Source organism: Plecotus auritus (genome assembly GCF_963455305.1).
Source record: "Plecotus auritus genome assembly, chromosome: 5".
Classification (NCBI taxonomy): Eukaryota; Metazoa; Chordata; class Mammalia; order Chiroptera; family Vespertilionidae; genus Plecotus; species Plecotus auritus.
This window is the reverse complement of record NC_137776.1, coordinates 56,757,434-56,773,671: the sequence shown is the minus strand read 5'-3', so window position 1 is coordinate 56,773,671 and position 16,238 is coordinate 56,757,434. Positions and strand designations below refer to the sequence as shown.

At 38.9% G+C, this 16,238-nt stretch overlaps 1 protein-coding gene across 1 annotated transcript in view; it reads right to left on the bottom strand.

Moving 5' to 3' along the window:
- Nucleotides 1-15,442: 15,442 nt before the first annotated feature.
- Nucleotides 15,443-16,238, bottom strand: part of FAP (fibroblast activation protein alpha) — a 78,189-nt gene continuing 77,393 nt past the window's right edge. Inside the window, exon 26 of the mRNA XM_080669385.1 lies at nucleotides 15,443-15,834. Coding sequence (XP_080525511.1) covers nucleotides 15,733-15,834 — 102 coding nt within the window. The 3' untranslated portion in view covers nucleotides 15,443-15,732. The remainder of the gene's footprint in view (nucleotides 15,835-16,238) is intronic.

Below are 16,238 nucleotides of genomic sequence, written 5' to 3'. Positions count from 1 at the left end.
CTTAGTACCTCACCTCACAAAATCATGGTGTGTGAGGTTTTTTCATGTTTGTTTTCCTTAGCTGTTCAGGATTCTTAGGTTGAAATGTTTGAGAATGGTGAAGATCCAGGTACACAGTGCGCTCTGTTGGCAAGAATATGGACAAGATTGATGGAAGTGCAACACATCATAAATGATTAGAGGCACAATTTGACAATAGTATCAAAATTATAAATACCTGTAACCCTTGGTCTACTGATGCTAAAACACCATTCTGAAAATTAATCATATATATATAACTAGAGGCCTGCTGCATGAAATTCCTGCAGGGGAGGGGGCGGTCCCTCAGCCCGGCCTGCATCCTCTCGTAATCCAGGATCGCTGGCTCCTAACCACTCACCTGCCTGCCTGACTGACTGCCCCTAACCACTCTGCCTGCTTGCCTCATCACACCTAATCACTCGCCTGCCTGCCTGATCACCCCTAACCGCTCTGCCTGCCTGCCTGCTCGCCTCTAACTGCTCGCCTGCCTGCCTGATCACCCCTAACCACTCGCCTGCCTACCTGATTGCCCTTAACCATTCTGCCTGCCTGCCTGATCACTCCTAAATGCTTGCCTGCTTGTCTGATCGCCCTTAACTGCCTCTGCCTTGCCCCCCACTGCCGCAGCTTTGTCCAGTGTTTAAAGAATGAGGAACAACCTCTTTGTTCACCAATATGGAAAGACACCAAGATATGTTGTTAAGGGAAAATAGGAAGATGCATTATGGATATATAGTAGGATACCTTTGGTAGGAGAAGATGAAAGGGGACAAATATGTTTATTTACTCATAATTGTATTTAAAAATTAGAAGAATGCACAAGAAACTAAGGAAAGTGTTTTCCTGTAGTTTGAAGCAGTGGGTTAGACAGGAACAAGGAGAAAATAATATCCCTCATCATATACTTGTTATGGTGTTTTGATTTTCTTGACCATTTAGTTTAATTATCAATTTAACCCCCCTCCCCTCAAAGCTTTTTACAACCATTTTGGGAAAAGGTTAAACTTTAAAGCTAAAGGTACAACTACACTTTGACTCATAATTCCACTTTGGGGCATTTTATCCAAGAGAAATGAAAACATGTATCCACAAAAAGCCTCATACAAAAATATCCGCAACAGCTTTATATACAACTAGAGGCCCGGTGCATGAAATTTGTGCATGGGAGGGGGGGTGTCCCTCAGCCCAGCCTGCACCCTCTCCCAATCTGGGACCCCTTGAGGGATGTCTGACTGCCCGTTTAGGCCTGAATCAGGTGGGATCGGGCCTAAACGGGCAGTCAGACATCCCTCTCACAATATAGTACTGCTGGCTCCCAACTGCTCCCCTGCCAGCCTGATTGCCCCAAACTGCCCTCCCCTGCAAGCCTGGTCACCCCTAACTGCCCTCCCCTGCTGGCCTGATCACCCACAACTGCCCTCCCTTGCAGGCCTGGTCCCTCCCAACTGCCCTCCCCTGCAGGCCACCTTGTGGTGGCCATCTTGTGTCCACATGGGGGCAGGATCTTTGACCACATGGGGGCAGCCATCTTGTGTGTTGGAGTGATGGTCAATCTGCATATTACTCTTTTATTAGATAGGACTAGAGGCCCAATGCACGAAATTTGTGCAAGCGGCTCAGACTTCGCAGCTGTGGCGTCTTGCCTCTACCCTCACAGCCCCAACTTCGTCCGGAAGGTCGTCCGGAAGGAGATCTGGTCTAATTAGCATCTTATGCTTTTATTATTATTATATACAATAACTAAAAAGTGGAAACAACCAAACTATCCATCAACAAAAGAAAGAATAGACAAATTATGTCATGTAATTGATCCAAAAGGATACTACTGAACAATAATAACAAAAAGGAACCAATAACATACTGGTAGCAGCATGGATAAATTTCATAGTATTATGCTGAGTAAAAGAAGCTGGACACAAAAAGTTACATCCTGCATGAACCAATTTGTAGATGTTCAAGAACAGGTAAAACTAAGGTTAACAAAACTCAGAACTGTGGTTGTGTCTTGGAAGAGGAGGGGCAAGGATAGTCTGGAAAGGGACTTTCTCAGGATACAGAAATATTCTATATTGTGAAAGGGGTGTGTGTTACTCAGGTATGTTTGATTGTCAAAATACTGTAGCTAAGATCTGTCATTTCAATTTATGTAAATTTTAACTAAAGAAAAAAAAGTAGTAAAATTAAAAGAGGGGTATGGGTGAATGAATAAGTAATACAAGCATGGCAGAATTATTGAAGATGGCTGATGAATAGACAAGGCTTACTATGAGATTCTGCTTACTTTACATATATGTTTGAAATTTTCCAAACTAAAAAGTTAAATTAAAACTATAATAAAGTAAGTGTGGGTGGGGCATTAGCACCAATTAATCAGTTACTTTGGAAACTAAAGAGTTTGACCCTTCAGTTACTAAATATGAGCTAGGTAAAGCAAATGTAGCTTGAAGACAACTGGGAGCATCAAAGCTTGGAGGTAAAATGGTAGCACAGGGCAGGGTCCAGGAATAGAAAAACAATTGCAATGAAGGCAGGGCAAGGGAGTTACCATTCATTCAGAGATAATAGAATAATGATTTCAGCTTCCACGTTTTAATCTTCTTCCAGGCCTGTCCTCTGTTACATGAGACTTAGTAATGACCAATGAAATTTTCCTTAGGAGTTTGAGGTCCATTTTTGTTTCTAGGAGGTAATCATCTCAGTATGCCCTGCTCTTCCTAGATTAGAACACAATTCTCCATAACAAGGGTCTTCTGAAAATAAGTGTGAGCCTTCAAAAGATTTTTTTAAAAGTAATTAAAATTATGTATAGCACACGAGAAAAAAAAGTTTACATTGAGATTTTTTTTAGCTTTGAAGAAAAAAGTATAGTCACTTCACAATAGGCTTTGAAAATTCACAAAGTTGAATACACAGACTGTAAGGATCAGATGCTCTTTTCCACTCTAGAGGGGCCTTGATGGGACCAGGGATCCAGGGGCAATAAAGGAAGAACATCTGGGATGTTTTGAGTTTGCCTGAGGATGTGAGAAATATTATGAGAGATATTGAAGAGACAGTTGTGACCCATCCATGTGGGATTCGGGGGTGGAGGAAGATTTGGTAATCAGCTCAGTGGACAGTCTTCCTGCCTTGAGACTCTGAGACCAGAGTTCACACGTCTAAGCCCAGGACTGTAGCATCATGGCTTTGCACACATTGATTTTATCCTTTGCTAGATCCCTGGTATAATTAGATGTTTAAAATTGTTCTAAGCTTCAGTTGTTATTTTTATTCATAAAGGGAACAAGAAAAAGAAAGAAAACAATCACATTTGTACAAAATAATCTTATCTCATCATTTGTAACTAGAATATATATTTATATGTATAAATACATATATATCATTGAATACATGTGTTATGCTTCTATTTTTCACATATTGTAGCTATAAAAAAAGCAAACCATATGTCATTACATTTATCCAACCTCTTGCTCATCTGGAAAGACTTTTTCTTCTTCAAGCTTGTAAGAGTCTTTAGTGTGAACCAGTTAAAAAATTGAAAATTTTCAAAATTTTCAGCCATTAGAAAATTTAAAGTTTGAAATTCATATACTAAGCAAATGAATAAAATGCAAAAGGGTGTTATAAGCACTTTTCTTTATTCATTACTAGAGGTGCGGTGCATGAATTCATGCACCAGTGGGTTCCCTCGGGCTGGCCTGAGGGATCGGGCTGAAACTGGCTCTCCAACATTCCCCAAGGGGTTCCGGATTGCAAGAGGGCACAGGCCAGGCTGAGGGACCCCACTGGTGCACAATCGGGGCTGGGGAGGGACACAGGAGGTTGGCCAGCCAGGGAGGGGCTGCAGGAGGGCTCCAGGGCATGTCTGGCCCGTCTTGCTCAGTCCCAATATGCCAGACCCCAGCAGCAAACTAACCTACTGGTTGGGAGCATCTGCCCCCTGGTGGTCAGTGCACGTCACAGCGAGTGGTTGAGAGGCCTTAGCATATCATTAGCATATTATGCTTTGATTGGTTGAACGGATGATCAGATGACCAGACACTTAACATATTAAGCTTTTATTATATAGGATGCTTTGTATCGAAATTGCCCCCTGCCTGAAACTTGTACAGTGTTTCCCACTCATATTTTATCAGATGTTTTGCAAAGATATGTCCAGTTTTTTTGGTGATATTGCAAAGATATAAGCATAGAGTGGAGGATAATTTATACAGCCCTATATACTATTGTTCTATTTTTAAGCAGAATTTAAAATTTTTATCATAATTCATTGTTTGGTTATTTTATTTTTCAAACATAAAGAATTAATTTTTATAATTTCATTTTGTAATGAATTACCAAAATAAGTTTTTTCTGCACTCAAATACATCTATGCCCAGTAAGTCTTCAATACTGTGGTGTAATCTTGATTCCTGCTAAAAAAAAAGTAAGCTATTTCTTTGTTGCCACATTATCAGAGGAAGCAAAGATGGATTTTTCACTTTTATTTTAATAAAAATTTTTTTCTTGATAGAGCACAACAGAGCATTAACTGTGAGCCCTTTCTAATGCTGAAGAAAGATAAGTTTTTTTCTCTTTCTAATAAATCTGGTCCAGGATCACCAGCATCCTTCTCCAGGAACACAGATCAACTAAACGCTAGAACTCAAAGAACATGGCTCTTACACTTTCTTTGTACCCCTTCCTCTCAACATTAGGCATGTTGCATAGCAAGAGATGATTCAATGAAAATCTTAAAATTTGGTTTGATTTGTTAAGCACCAATTTTCATCTAATGTTTTTAAGGACAAGCCCTATATAAATGTATCATTTAGGACAGTTGACACTGATGAAAACAATTATCATTTCAGGCAGGGCTGCATCTGACTAAACACCTGGATGAATGTGTAATAGCCATTCATACATGTTTAGCACATAGTACCAAACACCTGGATAGGTAACTACTTTCTTTCACTTTTCACCTGAAATTAATACTCAGACTTAATTATCAGCAACAAATATAGAAAATAATAATAATTCGAAGGGAATAAAAGATACTTCTATCATTTAAGTCAGAATGTTTTACTTGTCAGAGATGAAGAGTTCCCTAAGATAATAGAAATAATTACCATTTATTGAATGCCTACTAAAGGCAAAACTCTTGAGTATGTTATTGTCCAATCCTCACAATATTTCTGCCTCCATTTTACAAATAATGAGATGAGGCTTTAGAACAGGTAACCCATTTGTTGAAAGCCACAGCTGTATCTGAATCCAGCCCACATTGCTTTTCTAGAGCAAGGCTCTGCAAAGTATTGGTAGGAGTCCCAGCAAAATCTTCTAACCACCTCAGAATCTGCCATGACTGCTGTCTGAATCTATTCATAGCTGCCAGGTGGTTAAGGTAGCAAAACATCTAAAGATTAAACAATTGGCAATCCCAGATACTTTATAGTTTAGTTTTTATTTTTAAAGCACATGATTCAGTGGTTTTTAGTATATACACAATGTTGTGTAACCCTCATTACTGTTTACTTCCAGAACTTTTTCATTATCCCCAAAAGAAACTCTGTACCCATTAATAGTGACTCCCCATTGCCTCTTTCCAAACCCTTTACAACCACTAATCTACTTTCTCTTTATTTATATATTTTCGTAATCAGTACTTTTCACGTAAATGGATTCACTCAATATGTATGTGGCCTCTTGCATCTGTTTTCTCTTCCTTAGCATAATAATTTCAAGGTTCCTCAATGTTGTAGCATAAATCAGTACTTAGTTTCCTTTATTTCATTTTTTAAAATTAAATTTATTGGGGTGACATTGGTTAATAAGATCATATAGGTTTCAAGTGTACATTTCTAAGATACATGCATAATCGGTATATCGTGATGTGTGCCCACCGCCCACAGTCAAATCACCTTCTGTCACCATATGTTTGGTCTCCCTTTCCCTTTACTATTGTCCCCCACCCACTTCCCTCTGGTAACCACCATACTATTGTCTGTATTTATGAGTTTCAGTTTTATATCCCACACATGCGTGAAATTGCATGGTTCTTAGCTTTTTCTGACTTACTTTGCTTAGCTAATATTCTAAAGGTCCATCCATGTTGTCGCAATAGCTAATATTCTAAAGGTCCATCCATGTTGTCTCAATAGCAGTATTTCATCTTTTCTTATGGCTGCGTAGTATTCCATTGTATATATGTACCACATCTTCTTTATCCAACACTCTATCAAATGATACTTTGGTGGTCTCTCTGCCTTGGCCACTGTAAATAAGGCTGCAATGAACATAGGGGCGCATACATCTTTGAAAATAAATGTTTTCAAGATTTTCGGGTAGATCCTCAGAGGGATAGCTGGGCCATATAGTAACTCTATTCTTAATTTTTTGAGAAACTGTCATACTGTTTTCCATAGTGGCTGTACCAGTTTATATTCTCACCAGCAGTGAATGAGGGTTTTTTTTCTCCACAACCTCTCTAATACTTGCTATTAGCTGTCTTGTTGATAATAGCCATTCTAACAGGTGTGAGGTGGTATCTCATTGCAGTTTTGATTTGTATTTTCCTAATGGCTAGTGAAGGTGAGCATCTCTTAATATATTTGTTAGTAATTTGTATGTCTTCTTGGGAGAGGTGTCTATTCCAAAGCTCAAGTCTATCTACTGATTCTAGAAATAAAGCCATAATTATTTATAAGTAATACAGATTACTTATACTGAAAATTATTGCAGATGAAGTTTTTTAAAAAGAGATTAAAATTATTGAAATGATATTTATATAACAAAATCAACCTTTTTAAATAAACAATTCATTGGCATTGAGTACATTCACAGTGTTGTGCAACCTACACCCCTATCTAGTACCAAAACACTTCCATCATTCTAAAATAAAACTCCCTGTCCATTAAGCACTTTCTCCTCCTTTTCCCCTCCTGCATCCTCTGGCAAATACCAATTTGCCTTCTGTCTCTATGGCTTTACCTATTCTGGATAATTCACATAAATTAAATTATACAATAGTATTTTGTGTCTGGTTTCTTTCAGTTAGCATGTTTTCCAAGTTTATACTTCATAGCATTTATCAGTATGTCATACCTCTTTATGACTGAATAATAGTCCATTGTATGTATATATGGTGATTTGTTTACACATTCATCCTTCGATGGACCTTTGGGTTCTTTCTACCCTTTGCCTATTGTGAACAGTGCTCCTATGGATATGCTTGTATATTTGTACCTGATTGAGAACCTGTTTTTAATTCTTTTGAGTATATATCTAGGAGTAGAATTGCTGGATTATATGGTAATTCTATGTTTAACTTTTTGAGGAGCTCCCAAACTGTTTTCCACAGCAGCTGAACCATTTTACATCCCCACCAGCAATGTGTGAGGATTCCAATTTATCCACATTCTTGCCAACACTTCCTTCTTTTCTTTTTTAAGTAGCCATCTTCATAGGTGTAAATTGGTACTTCAGTGTGGTTTTGATTTGCATTTTCCTAATGACTAAGGATACTGAGAATTTTTTCATGTGCTTGTTGGCCACTTGTATATCTTCTTTGGAGAAATATCTATTCATAACCTTTCCCCATTTTAAAATTGTATGGTTGAATACTTTATGTAGTCTAGATAATGGGACTCTACAAATAAAGTTTAAAATAAATATATATATATATATATATACACACACTTATACATGTATATGTATATTGTACATACAAAATATGACTATACCATTTTAAATCATTGTTCAAAAATGAATAAAATTTTAATGAAAAAGTATACATTTTAATAAATTACACATATTTACATTTGCATTTATTGTTTACTCATTTTCTGGGAAATATGACACAAGTTTCCTATGACTATTGATTAGCTATTTATAAGATTTACCACAAATTTTTAACACTTTGCTAATGATGAATTCCCAATATTTGGTAAGAGGAAATAACCATGCGGAAGACTGTAAGTCTACGTCAAGAAGCTGATACCAGGGTTTCCTATAGCAGGGTTCACTGGGCACAGCTTTTTCACCAAAGAAGGTTATGTAAACAATATTTTATGGCTCCTGAGCTGTAACTTGAAAAAGTAAATAAAAGTACCCTGGATATTTTGAAAGTGCTTTGGCAACTTATAGGCACACAAATTTCTTCTTTTTTTACAGAATACATTGACAGCCTCTAACTCAAAACAGGGAAGAGATACAAAACACTTATTTTACATGAAGTTAAAATTTTTTACTTTTTGTTTTTCTGAAAAGCTAATCTGGGGAAATGAAAAACCTCAGGTTTATACTTTCATTGTTCTTTATTTCTGGAGACTCTGCTTTGGCAGCCTGAGTGCTGTTGGCAAGATGCAACCGATGCCAATTTGGGGACCATTCTTGTGTGATATCTTGAAGCTTCCCCCCCAAGCTGCCTCCTTCTGAAGCTTCATGGCCATGGCGTAGGAGTTGGCAGGAGAACAGGTGTGGGAAGACACAGAGCAGGGGTAACATCAGAGAGAAGCCATCGAGAAAAACTACTGATGAGCAGAGAAAAGGTGATGGGAAGATTGGAAAGCTAACGTTATTTTGAGCCTAGTCACGAATTGGATTTACATATTGGATAGCTTGCCTGTACACACACAATATTTTGCTGGGGCCAGAAACAAGTTGAAAACCCTGCAGAAGTCGCTAAATTATTGAGGGAGGCACAGAATTCTGTTTTCAAAGCCATCCTATACATGTTTATTTAAGCAGTCACTTAATGCTACTTCATTAACTGTGCTTAAATTCTAATAATGGCTGATAAGAGTCTGTTACTAGGGTTGTTTATTTATACAGAACTCTGTATTGAACATTTGATTAATGATAGTAATATGTGACAAAGCCATCTGGTAGGCATTCCACATACCCCTGGAGTAGCTGACCAATGGTGCTGCCCGTGCACACGGAGGTATGATGGTGCTAGGAACACCTGAACCTATGGAATCTCAAGTAAGTTTCCTAACTTGTACCTCATTTTCCTAATCAGCAGTACACATATTTTTATTTCTAATTTACAGAATTTGGATAATTAAATGAAACAATGTATATGAAGTCCTTGGTATATAACTGACATCCAAAATAGAAATGGATATATACAGGTTAAATCTGGCACACAAATGAGTTTTATTTACTTGTATATTAGCTGCCAAGTGCTCAAAATTGAGGTTTTACATTTTAAAATCCAGGTTTTTTTTTATTTCTCTTGATAAAAACGAGGCCAGCAAACAATAGGCCCCTGTTCCCACATGGCAACGATTTGAACCAGGAGTTATCTCTTTAGTTGTGCTCACCAGCTTGCCGGTGTCCCACCCTGAGGTTATGAGAGACCGTGCTGACACTTCCTTGGTTTGCTTCATTCATTCTGGGTGCCTCACTGCCCTCAGCAGTTGTTTGAGATTGGGAACTGTATGCTAAGGCATCTGTTACATTTTTCCAATACAAGATTCTAAACCTTTAATTAATTCATATAAAATCAATCTCATTAAGGAAGATGGTAGATAGTGATGGTGATGACAGTTATTTTGAGAATCTATCATCTATGTATCTATGTATCTATCTATCCATCTATCTATCTATCCCCTAATGGCTTATTTTTGATGATTCTAAGTTTATAATCTGCATTTAAAAGAAGCAACCAACCAAAGTTTCAGGGTCTGAACTTATGACCGACCTTTTCCTTAGACAGTGTAAGGCCTGGTATCATTGTTTTATAATGTAAATGTAACCATTAGTACTTGAAATATATTTTAAAAAATACTGTTGTGTGTTTTTTTAAATAAATGCTGCTAGAGTAACCAATATCATTCTGGAGGTTTATCTGACCTTTTCCAGTCTGAACATTTTTGCCAAACATTCTCAGTTGCGGCATCCTGACGATTCATCCGGAGGCAGTAAGAATTGGAGGTAGGACAGTACAGTGACCTGTGTTGTCACGTCCTAATCTGAATCATTTTTGTTGAAAGACCAACCTCCTTTAGATTTCTGTCTAAGATTCATGTCCTTCCTTAACCCCATTCTCCTGACTGTGGGTTACCTGCTGCTCAGGGATTTTTTCTCTCTGTTGCTTTAAGGGGGAAACAGCAAGTTTCTATTACATACTAATTTCCAGAAAGGGTGAGATAGATCTGTCTCTACTGTGAGATCACACATAAGGATTCCAGTTTTATGGGTCCCCCTGTGCACAGAAGATGGAAATAGAGTCAGCACATATTTATCAAGCTCCTAACATCTTTTTCCAGGACTGTCTGGAAAAAGGCCCTGGGTGCAGAGATTTGAAAAGACAGAGAGGGTCACTGCTTGTAGGGAGTTAATATTTGAATGGAAAAAAATAGGTAACAAATAAGCACACACATAAGTAAAATAACTTCTGATGCTCATAAGTGATATCAAGAAAACAGTGAAGTAATATGATTCGAAATCTCTGAATACAGCCACCAGAGAAGGCCCCTCTAAGGTGGTGACACATGAGCTGAGACCTGGAGGACAAGGACACAGCCCAGGGAGAATTTGAGAAAACCGCAGTCCAGGCCCTGAAACAGAAATAAGCTTCACACACACACACATACACACACTCTCACACACTCACACACACTCAGAAAGGAGGCTGGTGTGGCTGCCCTTGGGAGAGTGGTGGCGATCAGGCCAGAGCAGAAGGCCTGTGTGGTGCTTTGTAGGCTGTGCATGAAGCTGGGTGAATGAACTGTCCTTGTCCCTCAAGCACACGTTTCCCTGGCTGGCTGTCCTCCCCAAAGGTGTTTCCATCACTACTATCAAATATTTGACTCTTCCAACAGGTCTTGGGATACAAGGATGAACAACTCATTCAAGATAAAGTACCAAGGTCGATGAGCTTCCTTAGACACTCACAACTTCTATATTGGTTATTCCTAAAAGGCCCCATTCTTTCAGAAAAAGATAAAGATTAATTTATAATTTGATTGATGATTCTGGTACTTAAGCTACATTCACTGATTTGGGAAAGAAACTATTGGCTTCTGAATCAGACTATTAATTTCTTGAGAATTAATATATTGAAAATACTAACTAAAAAGTAGTTTAGTTTATGTACGTAGCAAACCCTTACAAAATACTTACCATATGCCAAACACTGTTAGCTCTACAAATAACAACTAATTTATAAGCTATCTTGTATACTATTTGAAAAGGAGCAAATTGCAGTATTGGAAAGTATTACTTTAGTCTTCTGAAAAAAAACAAACAAAACAAAACACAAGAGAGACACATTGTTTCCTGGTAGTACGCATATAAAGTACTCATATATTAAAGCATCATCACTTTTTATCATCTCTTAAAACTGAAAACTTAGCTTAGTTCTCATGTGCTATAGGCAACTTTTATGACATATCTAAAATATCTATGTCCATTAATATCTAAAAAGATGTTTTAATAACAAACTGAAGATGTGTGAATGGGTAGTAGTTTCTTTAACAAGTAGTTTTTATATCATTTTAAATGTTTCATTAAGACATTTATCTAAAAAATTCACCTTATGTAGCAGTTAAAAAAATTACGGCCCCCAATAATTAATGGCTAGTAAGGATGTTCCTGTTTTTTTTTTCTTGTCAAGTAAAAGCAATTATGAGAGAAGGAAAATGAGTTGTCAAACCATTGTGGCATGACCCTGGCTTAATTATCACTCTCTCTTACTCACAGGAAACAGACTTAATAACCACAGAGTGAAAGATGGAATGCTGTACCAATGAATATTTGTGAAAACAGATACTGTCAAAGCAATTTTTTAAAGTAAATAATGGAGTATTAACTAGAGGCTAATTGACTGATATCATATTGCTCTAACTTGCCAAAGACATTACCTGTTTGTCAAAAAAAGAACTGTTTATGGCCAGCATTTGGAGCTGCAAGCCAATAATCTGAGCAGGTGGTCATTAGAGACTTTTGCTAGAGGCCAGATCACTTTCTCCATGAGTAGCTTGATAAGGTTCAGGCACTTATTTCTCCCTGAATCAGCAATTATTCCACTTCCAATTGCTGAGGTACCTGTCCACAATGCCAAGGAAGAGTTTTAGTATTTCTCCTTTCATAAGCTGGGATTGATTTACTGTGTTCAGAATTTTTTGATCTGTTTTATTGGGTAAACTCAAAATATCTGGTCTACTGGATAAATTTCAATTATCTGGTAAGTGCCTTCTTTCTTCTTTACAAACAGCATATTTGAAAACATTGTTTTGGTAGAATCTTCCCAGAAGACCACATAATCACTATTTAAATTAGCCCTAATTCATTTTACATTTGCTTATTTTACTGTTAACTTTCCCAGAACTGTATTTTTTGTTTTACAATTAGAACATCTGAATTTTAATTACATTACCATCAAGAAGCTCATTAAAGTCACTTAATTGGCAACATTTCCAAAAAAACCTTAGCTGGGTTTAATATATTTTAAAGAGTTACTGTCAAAGTATAATTTCACCATTACAAACAGCTTGGCAACAACATTTGCATAAAGATCTGTCAGTTTCTGAAAAATGCTCAAATGTTGGGAAAATCAGATTCGTTAAGTCGCTTTTACTGAAACAGTCCGAAAATGGAGGAATTGTCACATAAGTCACCTTTGTAACCTCTGCAGTGTGCAGAGTACTGCCATGCATGGCACAGATATTCAAAAGAGTTTTCGTGAAGAAAGAAATCATACATTTTATATTTGGGGGGTAGATTTTTAAAAAGTTAAAACCTCAAAAAAGTTTTTTCATTTGTGTTCAATTTAACAAAATATCCATTTTCTTGCTTCCTCTTTCTCATTCACTCTGAGAAATGTTGTTATTTTTTTAAAAAATGTGCAGGCCCAGTGTGTCTCAGTTGGTTGAGTGTCATCTTGTGCACCAAAAGGTTGCCAGTTAGATTCCAGGTCAGGGCACATACCAAGGTTGCAGGTTCAGTCCCAGTTGGGTTGGACAGAGGCAACCGATTGATGTTTTTCTCTCCCTCTCCCTTCCTCTGTCTCAGAAAAATCAATAAAAACATTTAAAAAAGAAATATTAGATGGTCACTTAGAATTTTGAAACCTTTAAAAATATCTCTAAAGTCAGCATTGTGAGACTAAGAGATGAGATTGTTTTGAGAGGGCATAATATTGTATAGTGTCCTTCTTACACATACTAGAATCCCACCCCTACAGTACTGATCTCATTGGAACTTGATTGTAATTACATTCATTTCTCACTTTTACAAGAGTTGACAACCCTGCCTTTAGACAGGCATCCTCTCTAATATACTGGTCTGTTTCAGGAGGATGGGGGTCCTGAAATCGAGGCTTGCAATTGCATTTGTCGAATAAATGAATGAAAATCTGAAGTTTGTCATATATGAAGGATAACTGTGCATTTATTAGGGTGTTGGGGCACTCTTCACCCCAAACTCCATGTGCAAGAATAAAATGTGATTAACAGTAATTACAATTTGCTTCCTACAAATATAAAAGGTAAGATGTTTTTCAATCATCCCTTTTACTTTGGTATTTTCTACTAAAATATTTCCCTCTATGGTTTGTGTACTTTTTATCTTCTAAGCCAAAAGAAGAATTTAGAAAAGCTCTACAAAATGTGAACATTCAAAAGAAAAACCCCACCAAAAACACTGCCTCTCAAGTTGCTGCCTTGCTCTCTGCTGTAGCCTCAACGTCCTGCAGAGTGTCTGATACATAGACAGACTCAATACATGTTTGCTGAATAAATGAATAAATACATAAACACACGCTGACAGTCCTGAGGAGCATCTGGATGATTCTGCCGGAGGGGCTCAGGGGAGGCTTGTATGGACAGAAATGTAAGAAACCTGAGTCCCGGGAGCACAGAGGCGTTCACTCATTCATCAGTGGGTGAGCCCCTGTCCTTGGCTGCGTCCCAGGATACGGTCTGTGAGGACTCCTCCAGAACAGCACCATCCAATAGCACTTTCTGTGATGATGGCAACAGTCTACATCGGATACCTACACTACCGTGTGGCGGACCCTGGCGGGTTCTACATGGGCAAACGGCACAGTTAGATTTGCCTTTCAGACATTGCCTCTGTGACGGTGGAACCAAGGCCTGAGGTGAAGACCGCTTACTGCGTGGTGATACCAAATGCATATCCCACCACCGCAGAAAACAAGTGGGAGTAACAAGACTGTCTATTACTTTTGGTTGTCCTGTTGTCTCTGACTGGTGGTTTCTCTCCTCTCCCTGGCTGGAGAGAGTGAATGATGAGGAAATTATGAGGCAATCGTATGGGCTTGCTTCAGAGGCTGCTCCACGCAGAACGGGAAGTGAAGGTATTAGCTTCTCTCTGACCCTCAGGGCACCCGCAGCTGCTGTGGAGGAAGGAGGCTGTGGCCAGCCCTGAATCTGTGAGGGTGTGTCCAGGCCCCCTGACCACCACAAAGTACCTGAGGGCTGAGGTGGGACCATCTGGCGTGAGTGGGAGGCATGCTTTCAGAACACAGTGGTGGTAAGAGGGCTGGACTAAGAAATCTGAAAACTCTAGTGGAGTCTGTTCTCTGACCTTCGAGGCCCTTCCTGCTCAGTGTTCTATGTCTGCGTTGGTTCTTCTGGCGACAAAGCATGAGGGAAGGCATGAGGTTCTTCTACCTGCAACTGGGAAGAATCAAGCTAGGGGTGGGGAGACATCATCCAGGGAAATCAGTGCTGGGAAAGATGGCAATGAAAAGCGCCCTGGGCACCGGCGGCACGGACACTTCCAACATTCAGTTAAGAAGTAGCTTCTGCTGACCTGGTGTGGCTGTCTGTAATTCCGTGGCAATCACAGAGATGGCGAGCTGCCCACACATTTCTAATTGACGGGGACAATTCCTGGCAGAGCGCTGCCTTTGCGATTTCAGTCATTATGGCTTGTTTTTTTTTTTCCTTTTTCAAAATGAACTCTATAGCGTAGAAGTCAAACCTCAGAAAATCTCATAGACAGAACATTTTTCCTTTTCAGCTATTGATGTCCATTTTATTTAATTTTGGGCTTCATTTAAGCTGGTGTGGTTTAGCAATCTGAAGGCAGTTACTATTACTAATTCAAAAAAGGGGTACAAAATAGGTATGTTTCCAATTTTGATGCATCTCTTAAAAGGAGCCCGAATGCAAAATTCTGACTATGCTCTTAGCAATGACGAGGAAGTCTTCTGGGAGACATGCAATAAACATTTCCTGGAGGGAGAGCATAGGTGCAACATCAGAGTTCTTCTACAAGTGCCTCTCTGACTGCTATTGGGTACTCTGACCCAGCATTAGAGTTCTCATTACAAAACATCCCACTCTGTCTCTGGATCCTCCTCCGTCACAACCAGCCACCCTGATATTACGCATGCCCTTGCCTCGCAGAATCCCTTTTTTTCTGCAATAGAGACTGCAACCTGAAATCAATGAACACAGACAAGATAATAGCATTTGAACTTCTGACTTTATTTTCCCCTCAAACAAGTGCTAAAATACTGTGTCTGAAGCAAAAGGCACGGCTCCCTTTTCTCTTCTTCCTCGAAGTAACAGAAAAATGTAAACAATAATTCCATTGAATCCCCGAGTCCACCTAATTTTTTGCCAGCCATTCGAACAACATTCCCTTGTTTGTTTATACCAACATTTAACAACATAAAGAGTAACACAAGCAAACAGTCTGAGGCGTTTATCTGACGTGTTCACATGGTGATACAGGCTTGTATCGGCACCGTTTTCAGTCTGACAAAGAAAAACATTGCTTCAGGAAGTGGGTCATGTGGGTGTACAAGTGCTTTGTGGACAGGCCGGATATGCCATGGTTCTGGTCAGAGTACCACTGAAACACAAAGGGAAGAAGCCGCCTTATTCCTGCAGCCACACAATGCTTTGACCTTTTTAGGCTCTAGGACCTGGTTAACTTTTCTAATATTGTAGTTAAAATTCTACCTAAGAACACCCGAATACACAAATGTAAGCATCTGGAGTGGAATGATTTAAAGATTAACCTTCACTACAGTTTCATCTACTTTAAACTATAGTCTAGATCTCTGTGGCTAAGCGTCACCAGTGGCCAGCGTCCCGGGGATCAGGAGGCACGGATCCCAGAGCTCATGTGCTGGGTCCATTGCTTTGCTCGTCTGGAGCTTGGTTTCCTCATTTGTAAAATGAGAGGGTTGGATCTGATTTTCCCTCAGGTCCCTTCTAGCGCAGACATCCCATGAGGCTTTTAGTCTCTGACTC